We start from the raw sequence: 17500 nt of genomic DNA, 5'->3' as shown, positions 1-17500 counted from the left end.
CTAATCTAATCTAATCTAATCCATAACCATAACCATATCCATATCCATAACCATATCCATAACCATAACCATATCCATAACCATATCCATATCCATATCCATAACCATATCCATAACCATATCCATAACCAAAACCATATCACAGCCTAGAATAAGCTGAACATTATCATGGATTGGTCGCTCATTATACACCGATCAGGCATAACATCATGACCACCTTCCTAACATTGTGTTGGTGACCGGTCTCTGATGGACTCCTCTAGACCCCTGAAGCTGTGCTGTGGTAATCTGGCACCAAGATGTCAGCAGCAGATCTTTTAAGTCCTGTAAGTTGCGAGGCGGGGCCTCCATGGATCAGACTTTTTTGTTCAGCTCATCCCACAGATGCTCGACTGGATTGAGATCTGGGGAATTTGGACTCAAACTCGTTGTTGTGCTCCAGCCTTCACTCCCCACGGGCATCAATGAGCCTCGGCCGCCCATAACCCTGTGGCCGGTTCTCCACTGGTCCTCCATGACCCTGTGGCCGGTTCTCCACTGGTTCTCCATGACCCTGTGGCCGGTTCTCCACTGGTCCTCCATGACCCTGTGGCCGGTTCTCCACTGGTCCTTCATGACCCTGTGGCCGGTTCTCCACTGGTCCTCCATGACCCTGTGGCCGGTTCTCCACTGGTCCTCCATGACCCTGTGGCCGGTTCTCCACTGGTCCTCTATGACCCTGTGGCCGGTTCTCCACTGGTCCTCCATGACCCTGTGGCCGGTTCTCCACTGGTCCTCCATGACCCTGTGGCCGGTTCTCCACTGGTCCTTCATGACCCTGTGGCCGGTTCTCCACTGGTCCTCCATGACCCTGTGGCCGGTTCTCCACTGGTCCTCCATGACCCTGTGGCCGGTTCTCCACTGGTCCTTCATGACCCTGTGGCCGGTTCTCCACTGGTCCTCCATGACCCTGTGGCCGGTTCTCCACTGGTCCTCCATGACCCTGTGGCCGGTTCTCCACTGGTCCTCCATGACCCTGTGGCCGGTTCTCCACTGGTCCTCCATGACCCTGTGGCCGGTTCTCCACTGGCCCTTCATGACCCTGTGGCCGGTTCTCCACTGGTCCTCCATGACCCTGTGGCCGGTTCTCCACTGGTCCTCCATGACCCTGTGGCCGGTTCTCCACTGGTCCTTCATGACCCTGTGGCTGGTTCTCCACTGGTCCTCCATGACCCTGTGGCCGGTTCTCCACTGGTCCTTCATGACCCTGTGGCCGGTTCTCCACTGGTCCTCCATGACACTGTGGCCGGTTCTCCACTGGTCCTTCATGACCCTGTGGCCGGTTCTCCACTGGTCCTTCATGACCCTGTGGCCGGTTCTCCACTGGTCCTCCATGACCCTGTGGCTGGTTCTCCACTGGTCCTCCATGACCCTGTGGCCGGTTCTCCACTGGTCCTTCATGACCCTGTGGCCGGTTCTCCACTGGTCCTCCATGACCCTGTGGCCGGTTCTCCACTGGTCCTCCATGACCCTGTGGCTGGTTCTCCACTGGTCCTCCATGACCCTGTGGCCGGTTCTCCACTGGTCCTTCATGACCCTGTGGCCGGTTCTCCACTGGTCCTCCATGACACTGTGGCCGGTTCTCCACTGGTCCTTCATGACCCTGTGGCCGGTTCTCCACTGGTCCTTCATGACCCTGTGGCCGGTTCTCCACTGGTCCTCCATGACCCTGTGGCCGGTTCTCCACTGGTCCTCCATGACCCTGTGGCCGGTTCTCCACTGGTCCTTCATGACCCTGTGGCCGGTTCTCCACTGGTCCTCCATGACCCTGTGGCCGGTTCTCCACTGGTCCTTCATGACCCTGTGGCCGGTTCTCCACTGGTCCTCCATGACCCTGTGGCCGGTTCTCCACTGGTCCTCCATGACCCTGTGGCCGGTTCTCCACTGGTCCTCCATGACCCTGTGGCCGGTTCTCCACTGGTCCTTCATGACCCTGTGGCCGGTTCTCCACTGGTCCTTCATGACCCTGTGGCCGGTTCTCCACTGGTCCTTCATGACCCTGTGGCCGGTTCTCCACTGGTCCTCCATGACCCTGTGGCCGGTTCTCCACTGGTCCTTCATGACCCTGTGGCCGGTTCTCCACTGGTCCTCCATGACCCTGTGGCCGGTTCTCCACTGGTCCTCCATGACCCTGTGGCTGGTTCTCCACTGGTCCTCCATGACCCTGTGGCCGGTTCTCCACTGGTCCTTCATGACCCTGTGGCCGGTTCTCCACTGGTCCTCCATGACACTGTGGCCGGTTCTCCACTGGTCCTCCATGACCCTGTGGCCGGTTCTCCACTGGTCCTTCATGACCCTGTGGCCGGTTCTCCACTGGTCCTTCATGACCCTGTGGCCGGTTCTCCACTGGTCCTCCATGACCCTGTGGCCGGTTCTCCACTGGTCCTTCATGACCCTGTGGCCGGTTCTCCACTGGTCCTCCATGACCCTGTGGCCGGTTCTCCACTGGTCCTCCATGACCCTGTGGCCGGTTCTCCACTGGTCCTTCATGACCCTGTGGCCGGTTCTCCACTGGTCCTCCATGACCCTGTGGCCGGTTCTCCACTGGTCCTTCATGACCCTGTGGCCGGTTCTCCACTGGTCCTCCATGACCCTGTGGCCGGTTCTCCACTGGTCCTCCATGACCCTGTGGCCGGTTCTCCACTGGTCCTCCATGACCCTGTGGCTGGTTCTCCACTGGTCCTTCATGACCCTGTGGCCGGTTCTCCACTGGTCCTTCATGACCCTGTGGCCGGTTCTCCACTGGTCCTTCATGACCCTGTGGCCGGTTCTCCACTGGTCCTTCATGACCCTGTGGCCGGTTCTCCACTGGTCCTTCATGACCCTGTGGCCGGTTCTCCACTGGTCCTCCATGACCCTGTGGCCGGTTCTCCACTGGTCCTTCATGACCCTGTGGCCGGTTCTCCACTGGTCCTCCATGACCCTGTGGCTGGTTCTCCACTGGTCCTTCATGACCCTGTGGCCGGTTCTCCACTGGTCCTCCATGACCCTGTGGCCGGTTCTCCACTGGTCCTTCATGACCCTGTGGCCGGTTCTCCACTGGTCCTTCATGACCCTGTGGCCGGTTCTCCACTGGTCCTTCATGACCCTGTGGCCGGTTCTCCACTGGTCCTCCATGACCCTGTGGCCGGTTCTCCACTGGTCCTCCATGACCCTGTGGCCGGTTCTCCACTGGTCCTTCATGACCCTGTGGCCGGTTCTCCACTGGTCCTTCATGACCCTGTGGCCGGTTCTCCACTGGTCCTTCATGACCCTGTGGCCGGTTCTCCACTGGTCCTCCATGACCCTGTGGCCGGTTCTCCACTGGTCCTTCATGACCCTGTGGCCTTGTCAAACTCGCTCAAATTCTTACGCTTGCCCATTTTTCCTGCTTCTAAGACATCAACTCTGTGGACAAAATGTTCACTTGCTGCCTAATATATCCCACTCAATGTTAAGCCTGATCGGTGTAGTTATTGCTAATCTTTGCATTTGTAATGCTCATTTTGGAAACTCACAGTGTTAAACCTTCAGAGAACAGCCGAGAATCGCCCGAGCAACCCTGGTGAAAAGCCCTCATCAGTCCCGCACGTCTGTGAGTAAAACACACACTCTATACAGCGGCTAAAGAGACGCCCTGACAGAGCATTCATCAGCAGACAAGAGTGAGAGAGCGAGAGAAAGGAAGCCTCCGGACAGCGCATCTGTTTTCCCATTGGAGACTGACAGATCAACACGACCGGGATCACAATATTTGCGATAAATAGTGCTGAATAAAGTTTATATAACGCTGAGCAAACACGCAGAGGGAGGAGCTTCATCAGCGGCTGTTGACTCTCTGACTGATGAGCAAACACGCCGGACGGCTTCATCGTCCTCAATAAACCCGTCTCCAGCGTGATGACTCCGATCTTTCCAATATTGCACTTTAATAATAATTTAATCAACACATCGTCCTCAATAAACCCGTCTCCAATAAATTGGCTCAATGCACTTTACACTCTCAAGACCCTTAAAAGACACTAAAGACTAAAGTTACAAAGTCCATCTCACTACAGCGGCTCTACAATAACTTTATGAAGACGAGAATAGTTTCTGTGCGCAAAAAAACCCTAAATAACGACTGATATAGTGATGACGATTTCAAAACACGGCCTCATGAAGCTTCGAAGCGTTATGAATCAGTGAGTCAAACCGCCAAACCGCTGAATTGACTCACTGATTCATAACGCTCTGAACCGCTGAATCGACTCACTGATTCATAACGCTCTGAACCACTGAATCGACTCACCGATTCATAACACTCTGAACCGCTGAATCGACTCACTGATTCATAACGCTTCGAAGCTTCATGAGGCCGTGTTTTGAAATCGTCATCACTATATAAGTCGTTATTTAGGGTTTTTTTGCGCACAGAAACTATTCTCGTCTTCATAAAGTTATTGTAGAGCCGCTGTAGTGAGATGGACTTTGTAACTTTAGTCTTTAGTGTCTTTTAAGGGTCTTGAGAGTGTAAAGTTGAGCCAATGGAGGCCTTTCAGAGCATCAGATTTACACTAAAATATCTTCATTTGTGTCTGAAGATGAACGGAGGTCTGACGGGTGTCCAACCACATGAGGCTCAGTCATTAATGACACAATTTACAGTTTTGGCTGAACTAACCCTTTAACACTGTAAAGCTGCTTTGAAACAATCTGAACTGTTAAAAGCGACTTATAAATAAAGTCAACTTGACTTGACCGGTGAGGAGCGGATGATACTCACGACAGCGAGAGCGTGAAGTGGAAGCGCTGGCGCAGGCCCTTGAAGGTGACGAAGGTCTGCGGAGGGAAGTTCCTGGAGCTCATGAGGCAGAAGGGCTTCTCCAGGCCCCCGGGCGGACACTCGCACCTGAAGCCGCCCACCAGCAGATTGAGACACGTCCCGCCGTTCTTACACACGCCGGCGGCGCAGCGGCCGGAGCGCGACGAGATCTCACACCGCTCACCTGCGGACACACACACAGAGTTCACACACATCTGACGGATCAGATTCTCCATTCTCATGATGAGACACTAGGACACGCATGACTCGGGTTTTCTTCTCAGGAGAAACAATCGTTAAAGGATGAGTTCACTTTTAAATCAACTTTTGCTGATCATTTACTCGCCCTCATGTCATCCAAGATGTCCATGTCTTTCTTTCTGAAGTCAAAAAGAAATGAAGGTTTTGGATGAAAACATTCCAGGGTTTTTCTCCATATAATGGACTTCAATGGACTCCAAACGGGTCAAGGTCCAAATGACAGTTTCAGTGCAGCTTTAAACGACACCAGATGATGAATAAGGGTCTGATCTAGACAAACCATCAGCTTCTGAGAGAAACCCAGCAGTATTTATGATATTATTTTACCTCTTATCAGACGAGCGTGATCATCTCTGAGCTCAGACATAACTTCCGCTGAGTGAGGTCAAATACGAGCGTGGTCATAGATATATCAATAGTAGATGCCTCATTCTACTGATCCGTGCAGGCGCTAATGAGGCATCTACGATCGATATATCTATGACCACGCTCATATTTGACCTCACTCAGCGGAAGTTATGTCTGAGCTCAGAGATGATCACGCTCGTCTGATAAGAGGTAAAATAATATCATAAATACTGCTGGGTTTCTCTCAGAAGCTGATGGTTTGTCTAGATCAGACCCTTATTCATCATCTGGTGTCGTTTAAAGCTGCACTGAAACTGTCATTTGGACCTTGACCCGTTTGGAGTCCATTGAAGTCCATTATATGGAGAAAAACCCTGGACTGTTTTCATCCAAAACCTTCATTTCTTTTCAACTGCAGAAAGAAAGACATGGACATCTTGGATGACATGAGGGTGAGGAAACTATCAGCAAAAGTTTATTTAAAAGTGAACTAATCCTTTAAAGAGATCAATCTCATAATCAATCGAACATACACGCGTGTTTCTCTCAAGCGAAACTTCAGCAAATGTCTAAATCTTTTATCTCATTACAGTCTAAGAGGAACAATCGAGATGCTAAAAAGGTTTAATGATATCAATTTAGTCATTTAATCACATCAAAAAACTTCAACAAAATCCTCCATTTTATCTCATTACTGTCAAAGAGGAACACATTAAAGAGATTTCTCCTGATTTTCTTTCTTATGGATGGAGGTAAAAATCCAGAGACGCACACAGAGGAAGACGAATGTGAAGAAGAGTGTGTGTGTGTGTGTGTGTGTGTGTGTGTGTGTGTGTGTGTGTGTGTGTGTGTGTGTGTGTGTGTGTGTGTGTGTGTGTGTGTGTGTGTGTGTGTGTGTGTGTGAAAGACAAAGCCGAGACTGTTCGACACACAAAAGACGATTCGTCACGCTCATCATAACGGAAACATTTGTGTGTGTGCCAGTCGTTGCCATCTTCCTGTTCACACACACATTTCCTCAGTTTGTGATGAAATATTGATGCGGTGTGTGTCGGATTCTCTGGTTGGCCCTCAGAAGGTCTTTGATGGGAAACGAGGTCAGAGCTTTAAATACGGGCTCCACATCAAAGAGCTCATCCATATTCATACACACACACACACACACTCTACGTGATCCTCTGAGAAGTTCTGCGTGAACCTGACGAACACACACAGCCAGCCCAGAATCACGGTCAGCCCGGGGTCAGCGTCGTTAAACTCTCGTCTACATCCATTACACACTGACTAATGACCTGACGCTCTTTGTCCAATTACAGGCTCAGCTTTCTGTGAAACGCTAGTCAAACTTCTTCACAAAACTGCTCAACTTCACTACGAGACGCTGAGAGGGTAGAGCGTTGAGTGCTAGTATCGTTTTACAGATATAATTATCAGCTTATATACTGAATTACTTCATGAGGCATGAAGCAGCGCTGAACACTGACACTAAATACTCCACACACACTTCAACTCGAACACACTGAACAGCAGAAGAGTCAAAATCACTAATGATTCGTTCATCTTCATTTGATTCTGATTCATCTTTAGTAAATGTTCATTACAAAAAGTACCATTGACCATATTTAATTTGGAAATCTGATGTTGCCAGAACGTTCCAGACGGTTACGATGTGGAGTTCTTTAAAGGGTTGGGGGCGTTATTTGGCGGATCTTCAGGGAACATTCAGGACGTTCTGGGAACGTTTAGGGAACCATATTTAATTTGGAAATCTGATGTTCTTAGAACGTTCCAGATGGTCATGATGTGGAGTTCTTTAAAGGGTTGGGGACGTTATTTGGCGGACCTTCAGGGAACATTCAGGACGTTCTGGGAACGTTTAGGGAACCATATTTAATTTGGAAATCTGATGTTCCCAGAACGTTCCAGACGGTTACGATGTGGAGTTCTTTAAAGGGTTTGGGTGCTTTATTTGCTGAACGTTCAGGGAACATTCAGGACGTTCTGGGAACGTTTAGGGAACCATATTTAATTTGGAAATCTGATGTTGCCAGAACGTTCCAGATGGTCATGATGTGGAGTTCTTTAAAGGGTTGGGGACGTTATTTGGTGGACCTTCAGGGAACATTCAGGACGTTCTGGGAATGTTTAGGGAACCATATTTAATTTGGAAATCTGATGTTCCCAGAACGTTCCAGATGGTTACGATGTGGAGTTCTTTAAAGGGTTGGGGACGTTATTTGGTGGACCTTCAGGGAACATTCAGGACGTTCTGGGAACGTTTAGGGAACCATATTTAATTTGGAAATCTGATGTTCTTAGAACGTTCCAGATGGTCATGATGTGGAGTTCTTTAAAGGGTTGGGGCGTTATTTGGCGGATCTTCAGGGAACATTCAGGACGTTCTGGGAATGTTTAGGGAATCTTATTTTATTTAGAAATCTGATGTTCCCAGAACGTTCCAGATGGTCATGATGTGGAGTTCTTTAAAGGGTTGGGGACGTTATTTGGCGGATCTTCAGGGAACATTCAGGACGTTCTGGAAACGTTTAGGGAACCATATTTAATTTGGAAATCTGATGTTCCCAGAACGTTCCAGATGGTCATGATGTGGAGTTCTTTAAAGGGTTGGGGCGTTATTTGGCGGATCTTCAGGGAACATTCAGGACGTTCTGGGAACGTTTAGGGAACCATATTTAATTTGGAAATCTGATGTTCTTAGAACGTTCCAGATGGTCATGATGTGGAGTTCTTTAAAGGGTTGGGGACGTTATTTGGCGGACCTTCAGGGAACATTCAGGACGTTCTGGGAATGTTTAGGGAACCATATTTAATTTGGAAATCTGATGTTCCCAGAACGTTCCAGACGGTTACGATGTGGAGTTCTTTAAAGGGTTTGGGTGCTTTATTTGCTGATCGTTCAGGGAACATTCAGGACGTTCTGGGAACGTTTAGGGAACCATATTTAATTTGGAAATCTGATGTTCTTAGAACGTTCCAGACGGTCATGATGTAGAGTTCTTTAAAGGGTTGGGGACGTTATTTGGCGGACCTTCAGGGAACATTCAGGATGTTCTGGGAACGTTTAGGGAACCATATTTAATTTGGAAATCTGATGTTCTTAGAACGTTCCAGACGGTCATGATGTAGAGTTCTTTAAAGGGTTGGGGACGTTATTTGGCGGACCTTCAGGGAACATTCAGGATGTTCTGGGAACGTTTAGGGAACCATATTTAATTTGGAAATCTGATGTTCCCAGAACGTTCCAGATGGTCATGATGTAGAGTTCTTTAAAGGGTTGGGGACGTTATTTGGCGGATCTTCAGGGAACATTCAGGACGTTCTGGGAACGTTTAGGGAACCATATTTAATTTGGAAATCTGATGTTCCCAGAACGTTCCAGATGGTCATGATGTGGAGTTCTTTAAAGGGTTGGGGACGTTATTTGGCGGACCTTCAGGGAACATTCAGGTAAACACAGGATCTGCACAGATGTTGCTTCTCAAAGATGGATCAATACCAACTCTTTGTCTTTGTCTTTTGTTCATATCCAGAACTTCATATGCAAATGGCCTTTCTGAATGTGCTAATGTGGCTAAAGCTAGCATTGTCTCGAGCCTGTAATATGTGAAGGGATTTCCGCGAAAACATGGTACTGGGCTCACTGTTGAGCAACGATTCAAATGAATCATTTAACTGTTCGCACAAAATGATTCCCTAAGAGTCTATGAAAAAGTAGAAATCTTTTTATATAACTGAAGTAACCAGCAGTTTATGAAAACGAATAACATCATTGGTCAATCGTTCACAATAAGACCAGAAACACGTCCATGTTTGACTAAACGTTCATTTGAGACGTAGAATGCGGCACAGAGCACACGGTTCAAACGAATCATTTGTAACTGTTCGTTTAAAGCGACTCACTTAAATGGAGGATCTTGAATGAAGGACATTATTGATTATTATCTCACTCATCGTAATACAGAAGTACTTACAGGAGAAGACGCATTATCACTAAACGACAGTATCGGTTCAGTGTGTTCAGTGTCTCACATCAATTATTAACACACACACACACACACACACACTCTCTCTCTCTTTCTCCAGCCGCAGTATAAATGATTCATCTTATCAAAATGAACAGATCTCATGAGAGATGAGACGAGTCTGTCCAACACACTGCTCACAAACACGTTAAATAACACTCCGAATCCAACACACACTCAGAGGAGGAGCAGCTGGCAGGACAGCAGGAGCGAGAGAAAGAGCGAGAGAGAGAGAGAGAGAGAGAGAGAGAGAGAGAGAGAGAGAGAGAGAGAGAGAGAGAGAGAGAGAGAGAGAGCGAGAGAGAGAGAGAGAGAGAGAGAGAGAGAGAGCGTGTGCTTATAATACCTCTACAAACACACACTGGGTTTGATGCTGAAGCTCCCACACACCTGAACACCTACACACACTCTTCAGTCAGGCAGCCCACACACACACACACACACACACACACACACACACACACACACTCCGCAGCACTCAGCAGATCTTATGTAATGATAACATGTGGGCATGTCATGTTTAAAGAGCTGTACAACACACTCCATCTGCAATATTACACTTCGAGTCAGATCAGAGAGGATGAGCATCTCATTAACTACGTCTGACTGAAGAGCACACTCTCACACACACTTCTCATCATCTGAACAGCACACACCCGCTCACACACACTTCTCATCATCTCATTATCCAGAGGGACTCACAAACGAGGATAATATGTGTTTATCAGGTGTTCATCATTATCATCACATCTCATCCCTGATCACATTCACAACATTCAGCGTCTGGTCATCTTACCCAGAACATGAGCGGTTGACAGTGTGAGTGTGTGTGTGTGTGTGAGTGTGTGTGTGTGTGTGTGTGTGTGTGTGTGTGTGTGTGTGTGTGTGTGTGTGTGTGCAGAGGCTCCGCCCCCTCTCACCTGTGTAGTCATGGAGACAGTCGCAGGTGAAGCCGCCCTCGTGGCTGTGGCAGAGGCCGTGCGCGCCGCAGGGTTTGGAGTAGCACAGGTCCACCTCCGTCTCGCAGTAGTCGCCCGTGAAGCCGAGGGGGCAGCGGCACCTGAGGCCGGCGATGGGGTGGATGGGGCGGAACAGGATGGTGTCAGACGCCACGAAGGGCGCCAGGCTGTCGAACTTCAGCACGGACACACACTTCATGTAGTTCTCGCACGGCTCGCGCAGGCAGATGTTGTCGTCGAAGGGCAGCACCTCCTGCGAGGAGATCTGGGCCAGCAGACTGCGGTTCAGATACAGGCGCTCCTGCAGCTCCTCCGACCCGAAGAACTCCACCTGGCCTCCGCTGCTGCGGCTGACCCCGCCCCCCCGCGACCCCTGACCCCCCGGCAGGGCCACGGACAGGCTGACGTTCAGGATGCCGGCGCTGACGTCCGTGTCGTCCTGCACGTTGAAGACCACCACGTCCTCACGGGACACCGACAGCACGCGGGCCACGCCCTCCAGGAACTGAGCCAATAGGAGCGAGAGGAAGCGCTCCTGGGACGTGTTGGCCAATCGCAGCGTGATGCTGTTGGAGAGCATCTCGTCCGTGATGACGGTGACCTGGAGCAGACACTGGGCCGACACGGAGTGAACTCCATCTGCAGACACAGAAGAATCAACATCTGAATCATTCTGCAGATCTCTAACAGACTCACAACAGCAACGATACTAACTCGAAGGAAAGCTTCACGGAAAGAGCTTCTTTTGTTTGGATGATTCACTTAAATGAATCAGTTCATTTGGATGATTCACTTAAAGGAATCTGTTCAATTTGGGCGATTCACTCAAACGAATCGGTTCATTTGAATCAGTCGCTAAAACAAATCGGTTCATTTGGATGATTCACTAAAAGGAATCTGTTCAATTTGGACGATTCACTCAAACAAATTGGTTCATTTGGATGATTCACTAAAAGGAATCTGTTCAATTTTGATGATTCACTTAAATGAATCGGTTCATTTGGATGATTCACTTAGATGAATCTGTTCATTTGATGATTCACTCAAACGAATTCGTTCATTTGAATCGGTCGCTAAAATGAATCTGATAATTTGGATGATTCACTTAGATGAATTTGTTCATTTGATGATTCACTCAAACCAATTGGTTCATTTAAATCGGTCGCTAAAATGAATCTGATAATTTGGATGATTCACTAAAAGGAATCTGTTCAATTTGGATGATTCACTTAAATGAATTGGTTCATTTGGATGATTCACTTAAGTGAATCAGCTCATTTGGATGATTAACTTAAGTGAATCGGCTCATTTGGATGATTCACTTAGATTAATCTGTTCATTTGATGATTCACTCAAACGAATTGGTTCATTTGAATCGGTCGCTAAAATGAATCTGTTAATTTGGATGATTCACTTTAAGTAATCTGTTCAAATTGGTCTATTCACTCAAACGAAACGGTTCATTTGAAACAGTCGCTAAAATTAATCGGTTCATTTGGATGATTCACTTAAAGGAATCTGTTCAATTTGGTCAATTCACTCAAACGAATCGGTTCATTTGGATGATTCACTAAAATTAATCTGTTCAATTTTGATGATTCACTTAAAGGAATCGGCTCATTTGGATGATTCACTGAAGTGAATCGGTTCATTTGGATGATTCACTTAGATGAATCTGTTAATTTGATGATTCACTCAAACGAATTGGTTCATTTAAATCGGTCGCTAAAATGAATCTGATAATTTGGATGATTCACTTAAATGAATCTGTTCAAATTGGTCGATTCACGCAAACGAAACGGTTCTTTTTGAATCAGTCGCTAAAATGAATCTGTTCATTTGGATGATTCACTTAAAGTAATCTGTTCAAATTGGTCGATTCACTCAAACGAAACGGTTCATTTGAATCAGTCGCTAAAATTAATCGGTTCATTTGGATGATTCACTTATAAAGGAATCTGTTCAATTTGGTCGATTCACTCAAACGAATCAGTTCATTTGAATCAGTTGCTAAAATTAATCGGATCATTTGGATATGCACTCAATAAATCGGTTAATTCGGACAGTTCACTTGTTTATTTAGATGGTTCACTTAAAATATTTTGTTCATATTGACTGTTCACTTAAACTAATCGATTCATTTGCATGGTTCACTTAATTTAATCTGCTCATTTGAATAGTTCACTTGAGTCTATTCATTCTGACGGATCACTGAAATGAATCTGTTGATTCGGACAGTTCACTTCAATCTATTTGATTTGGTCAAAATGAACTGGTTCAAAGATGATTTATTCTTGTTATCAGCTCCTTTTGTTGGTAGTTTGACTGTGGAACTCATTGAAATGGTGAACATCTTGTAGTTTGACTGTGGAAATGGTGAATATCTTGTAGTTTGACTGTGGAAATGGTGAATATGGAAATGGTGAATATCTTGTAGTTTGACTGTGGAAATGGTGAATATCTTGTAGTTTGACTAAGCACAGTTTCAGAGTAACTCCTCAACACGGGCTTGGCTCCGGCGAGCAGCGCTTCCTCCAGAATAACCCAACAGTGATCGCTAATTGACCCAACACTCATCCAATCCACCAGGATGCAAATAACCGGCATTAATCCGCCGCTCCGGCCCGCCTGCCAATAAACAACTGATCCCAGTCCAGGACAGGATTCCAAACACAGTGAAAGGAGCGCTGGGAACCATTTACAACACACACACAACGCCAAACACACTTGATCAAAACAAGTGCAGAGAGAAAGAACACCACGCTAACTAACAACACAAGCAAACGCGCTAATTACACACAATTACAGACATTCAGACCTGAACAGCAACTCAAGGTTGACACACACACAGCCGACCCACGAGAACCAGAGCCGCTCTTAGAGTAACATTACCTACTCATAGAGTAACAATACCAACTCATAGAGTAACTCAGAGAGTAACAATACCAACTCATAGAGTAACAATACCAACTCATAGAGTAACAATACCAACTCATAGAGTAACTCATAGAGTAACAATTCCAACTCATAGAGTAACTCAGAGAGTAACAATACCAACTCATAGAGTAACAACACCTACTCATAGAGTAACAACACCAACTCATAGAGTAACAACACCTACTCATAGAGTAACAACGCCTACTCATAGAGTAACAATACTTACTCAGAGAGTAACAACACCAACTCATAGAGTAACAACACCTACTCATAGAGTAACAATACTTACTCAGAGAGTAACAACACCTACTCATAGAGTAACAACACCTACTCATAGAGTAACTCATGGAGTAACAACACCAACTCATAGAGTAACAATACTTACTCATAGAGTAACAACACCAACTCATAGAGTAACAACAGCTACTCATAGAGTAACAACACCTACTCATAGAGTAACTCATGGAGTAACAATACTTACTCATAGAGTAACAACACCAACTCATAGAGTAACAATACTTACTCAGAGAGTAACAACACCAACTCATAGAGTAACAATACTTACTCATAGAGTAACAACACCAACTCATAGAGTAACAATACTTACTCATAGAGTAACAACAACAACTCATAGAGTAACAATACTTACTCAGAGAGTAACAATACCAACGCATAGAGTAACAACACCAACTCATAGAGTAACAACACCTACTCATAGAGTAACAACACCTACTCATAGAGTAACAATACTTACTCATAGAGTAACAACACCAACTCATAGAGTAACAATACTTACTCAGAGAGTAACAACACCAACTCATAGAGTAACAATACTTACTCATAGAGTAACAACACCAACTCATAGAGTAACAATACTTACTCAGAGAGTAACAACACCAACTCATAGAGTAACAATACTTACTCATAGAGTAACAACACCAACTCATAGAGTAACAATACTTACTCAGAGAGTAACAATACCAACGCATAGAGTAACTCATAGAGTAACAACACCAACTCATAGAGTAACAACACTTACTCATAGAGTAACAACACTTACTCAGAGAGTAACAATACCAACTCACAGAGTAACTCATAGAGTAACAACACTTACTCAGAGAGTAACAATACCAACTCATAGAGTAACTCATAGAGTAACAACACTTACTCAGAGAGTAACAATACCAACTCATAGAGTAACTCATAGAGTAACAACACTTACTCATAGAGTAACAACACTTACTCAGAGAGTAACAATACCAACTCATAGAGTAACTCATAGAGTAACAACACCAACTCATAGAGTAACAACACTTACTCAGAGAGTAACAATACCAACTCATAGAGTAACTCATAGAGTAACAATACTTACTCAGAGAGTAACAATACCAACTCATAGAGTAACCATACTTACTCATAGAGTAACAATACCAACTCATAGAGTAACAACACCTACTCATAGAGTAACAATACTTACTCATAGTATCAGTAACAGTATCACATCATACTTCAGCTTATCTTTTACCTCAGTTAGTACTAGTGAGTGAGTGAGTTAGTGTTAGTGAGTGTGTATTAGTTACTTAGTGAGTGAGTTAGTGTTAGTGAGTGGGTATTAGTGAGTTAGTGTTAGTGAGTGTGTATTAGTTACTTAGTGAGTGAGTTAGTGTTAGTGAGTTAGTGTTAGTGAATGTGTATTAGTTACTAGGTGAATGAGTTAGTGTTAGTGAGTGTGTATTAGTTACTTAGTGAGTGAGTAAGTGTTAGTGAGTTAGTGTTTGAGAGTGTGTATTAGTTACTTAGTGAGTGAGTTAGTGTTAGTTAGCGAGAGTATTAGTGAGTGAGTTAGTGAGTGTGTATTAGTTACTTAGTGAGTGAGTTAGTGTTAGTGAGCGAGAGTATTAGTGAGTGAGTTAGTGTTAGTGAGTTGGTGTTAGTGAGTGTGTATTAGTGAGTTAGTGTTAGTGAGTGTGTATTAGTTACTTAGTGAGTGAATTAGTGTTAGTGAGTTAATGTTAGTGAATGTGTATTAGTTACTTAGTGAGTGAGTTAGTGTTAGTGAGTGTGTATTAGTTACTTAGTGAGTGAGTAAGTGTTAGTGAGTTAGTGTTAGAGAGTGTGTATTAGTTACTTAGTGAGTGAGTTAGTGTTAGTTAGCGAGAGTATTAGTGAGTGAGTTAGTGTTAGTGAGTGTGTATTAGTTACTTAGTGAGTGAGTGAGTTAGTGTTAGTGAGTTTGTGTTAGTGAGCGAGAGTATTAGTGAGTGAGTTAGTGTTAGTGAGTTTGTGTTAGTGAGCGAGAGTATTAGTGATTGAGTTAGTGAGTGAGTGTTAGTAAGTGTTAGTGAGTTAGTGAGTGAGTGTTAGTTTGTTAGTGAGTGAGTTAGTGAGCTAGTGTTAGTGAGTGAGTTAGTTAGTTAGTGTTAGTGAGTAAGTGTTAGTGAGTGAGTTAGTGTTAGTGAGTGAGTAAGTGTTAGTTTGTTAGTGAGTGAGTGAGTGAGTGAGTGAGTGAGTGAGTGAGTGAGTGAGTGTTAGTGAGTGAGTTAGTGTTAGTGAGTGAGTAAGTGTTAGTTTGTTAGTGAGTGAGTGAGTGAGTGAGTGAGTGAGTGAGTGTTAGTGAGTTAGTGAGTGAGTGAGTGAGTGAGTGAGTGAGTGAGTGAGTGAGTGAGTGAGTGAGTGTTAGTGAGTTAGTTAGTGTTAGTGAGTGAGTAAGTGTTAGTTTGTTAGTGAGTGAGTGAGTGAGTGAGTGAGTGAGTGTTAGTGAGTTAGTTAGTGTTAGTGAGTGAGTAAGTGTTAGTTTGTTAGTGAGTGAGTGAGTGAGTGAGTTAGTGAGTGTTAGTGAGTTAGTTAGTTAGTGTTAGTGAGTGAGTGTATGTTTGTTAATGAGTGAGTGAGTGAGTGTTAGTGAGTTAGTGTTAGTTTGTTAGTGAGTGAGTGAATTAGTGAGTGTTAGTGAGTTAGTTAGTTAGTGTTAGTGAGTGAGTGAGTGTATGTTTGTTAATGAGTGAGTGAGTGAGTGAGTGTTAGTGAGTTAGTGAGTGAGTGTTAGTTTGTTAGTGAGTGAGTTAGTGAGTGAGTGTTAGTTTGTTAGTGAGTGAGTGAGTTAGTGAGTGTTAGTGAGTTAGTTAGTGAGTGAGTGTTAGTTTGTTAGTGAGTGAGTGTTAGTTTGTTAGTGAGTTAGTTAGTTAGTGTTAGTGAGTGAGTGTATGTGTGTTAATGAGTTAGTGAGTGAGTGAGTGAGTGAGTGAGTGAGTGAGTGAGTTAGTGTTAGTGAGTTAGTTAGTTAGTGTTAGTGAGTGAGTGAGTGTTAGTTTGTTAGTGAGTGAGTGAGTGTATGTTTGTTAATGAGTGAGTGAGTGAGTGTATGTTTGTTAATGAGTTAGTGAGTGAGTGTTAGTTTGTTAGTGAGTGAGTGAGTTAGTGAGTGAGTGTTAGTTTGTTAGTGAGTGAGTGAGTTAGTGAGTGAGTGTTAGTTTGTTAGTGAGTGAGTGAGTTAGTTAGTGAGTGAGTTAGTGAGTGAGTGAGTGTTAGTTTGTTAGTGAGTGAGTTAGTGAGTGAGTGTTAGTTTGTTAGTGAGTGAGTGTTAGTTTGTTGGTGAGTGAGTGAGTTAGTGAGTGAGTTAGTGAGTGAGTGTTAGTTTGTTAGTGAGTGAGTGAGTGAGTTAGTGAGTGAGTTAGTGAGTGAGTGTTAGTTTGTTAGTGAGTGAGTTAGTGAGTGAGTGTTAGTTTGTTAGTGAGTGAGTTAGTGAGTGAGTGTTAGTTTGTTAATGAGTGAGTGAGTGAGTGAGTGAGTGAGTGTTAGTTTGTTAGTGAGTGAGTTAGTGAGCTAGTGTTAGTGAGTGAGTTAGTGTTAGTAAGTGTTAGTGAGTAAGTGTTAGTTTGTTAGTGAGTGAGTGAGTGAGTGAGTGAGTGAGTGAGTTAGTGAGTGTTAGTGAGTGAGTGAGTGAGTGTTAGTTTGTTAGTGAGTGAGTGTTAGTGAGTAAGTGTTAGTGAGTGAGTGAGTGAGTAATAGTTAGTTAGTTAGTGAGTGAGTGTTAGTTTGTTAGTGTTAGTGAGTGAGTTAGTGTTAGTGAGTAAGTGTTAGTGAGTGAGTGAGTGAGTAAGTGTTAGTGAGTTAGTGAGTGAGTGTTAGTT

The 17500-nt window shown here is 45.0% G+C and overlaps 1 protein-coding gene across 1 annotated transcript in view; it reads right to left on the bottom strand.

The window, feature by feature from the left end:
* The window catches only part of celsr2 (cadherin, EGF LAG seven-pass G-type receptor 2), a gene marked incomplete at both ends in the record, with an annotated part of 93147 nt that overhangs the window by 56292 nt on the left and 19355 nt on the right, over nucleotides 1-17500 (bottom strand). Inside the window, 2 exons of the mRNA XM_079807576.1 lie at nucleotides 4784-5006; nucleotides 10395-11072. Of these exons, the coding sequence (XP_079663702.1) occupies nucleotides 4784-5006; nucleotides 10395-11072 (901 nt within the window). The remainder of the gene's footprint in view (nucleotides 1-4783; nucleotides 5007-10394; nucleotides 11073-17500) is intronic.

The sequence above is a fragment of the Gobio gobio genome, assembly GCF_949357685.1.
Source record: "Gobio gobio genome assembly, chromosome: 24".
Taxonomy (NCBI): domain Eukaryota; kingdom Metazoa; phylum Chordata; class Actinopteri; order Cypriniformes; family Gobionidae; genus Gobio; species Gobio gobio.
Note: the sequence above shows the minus strand (reverse complement) of the source record. Positions and strands in the feature narration are given on the sequence as shown.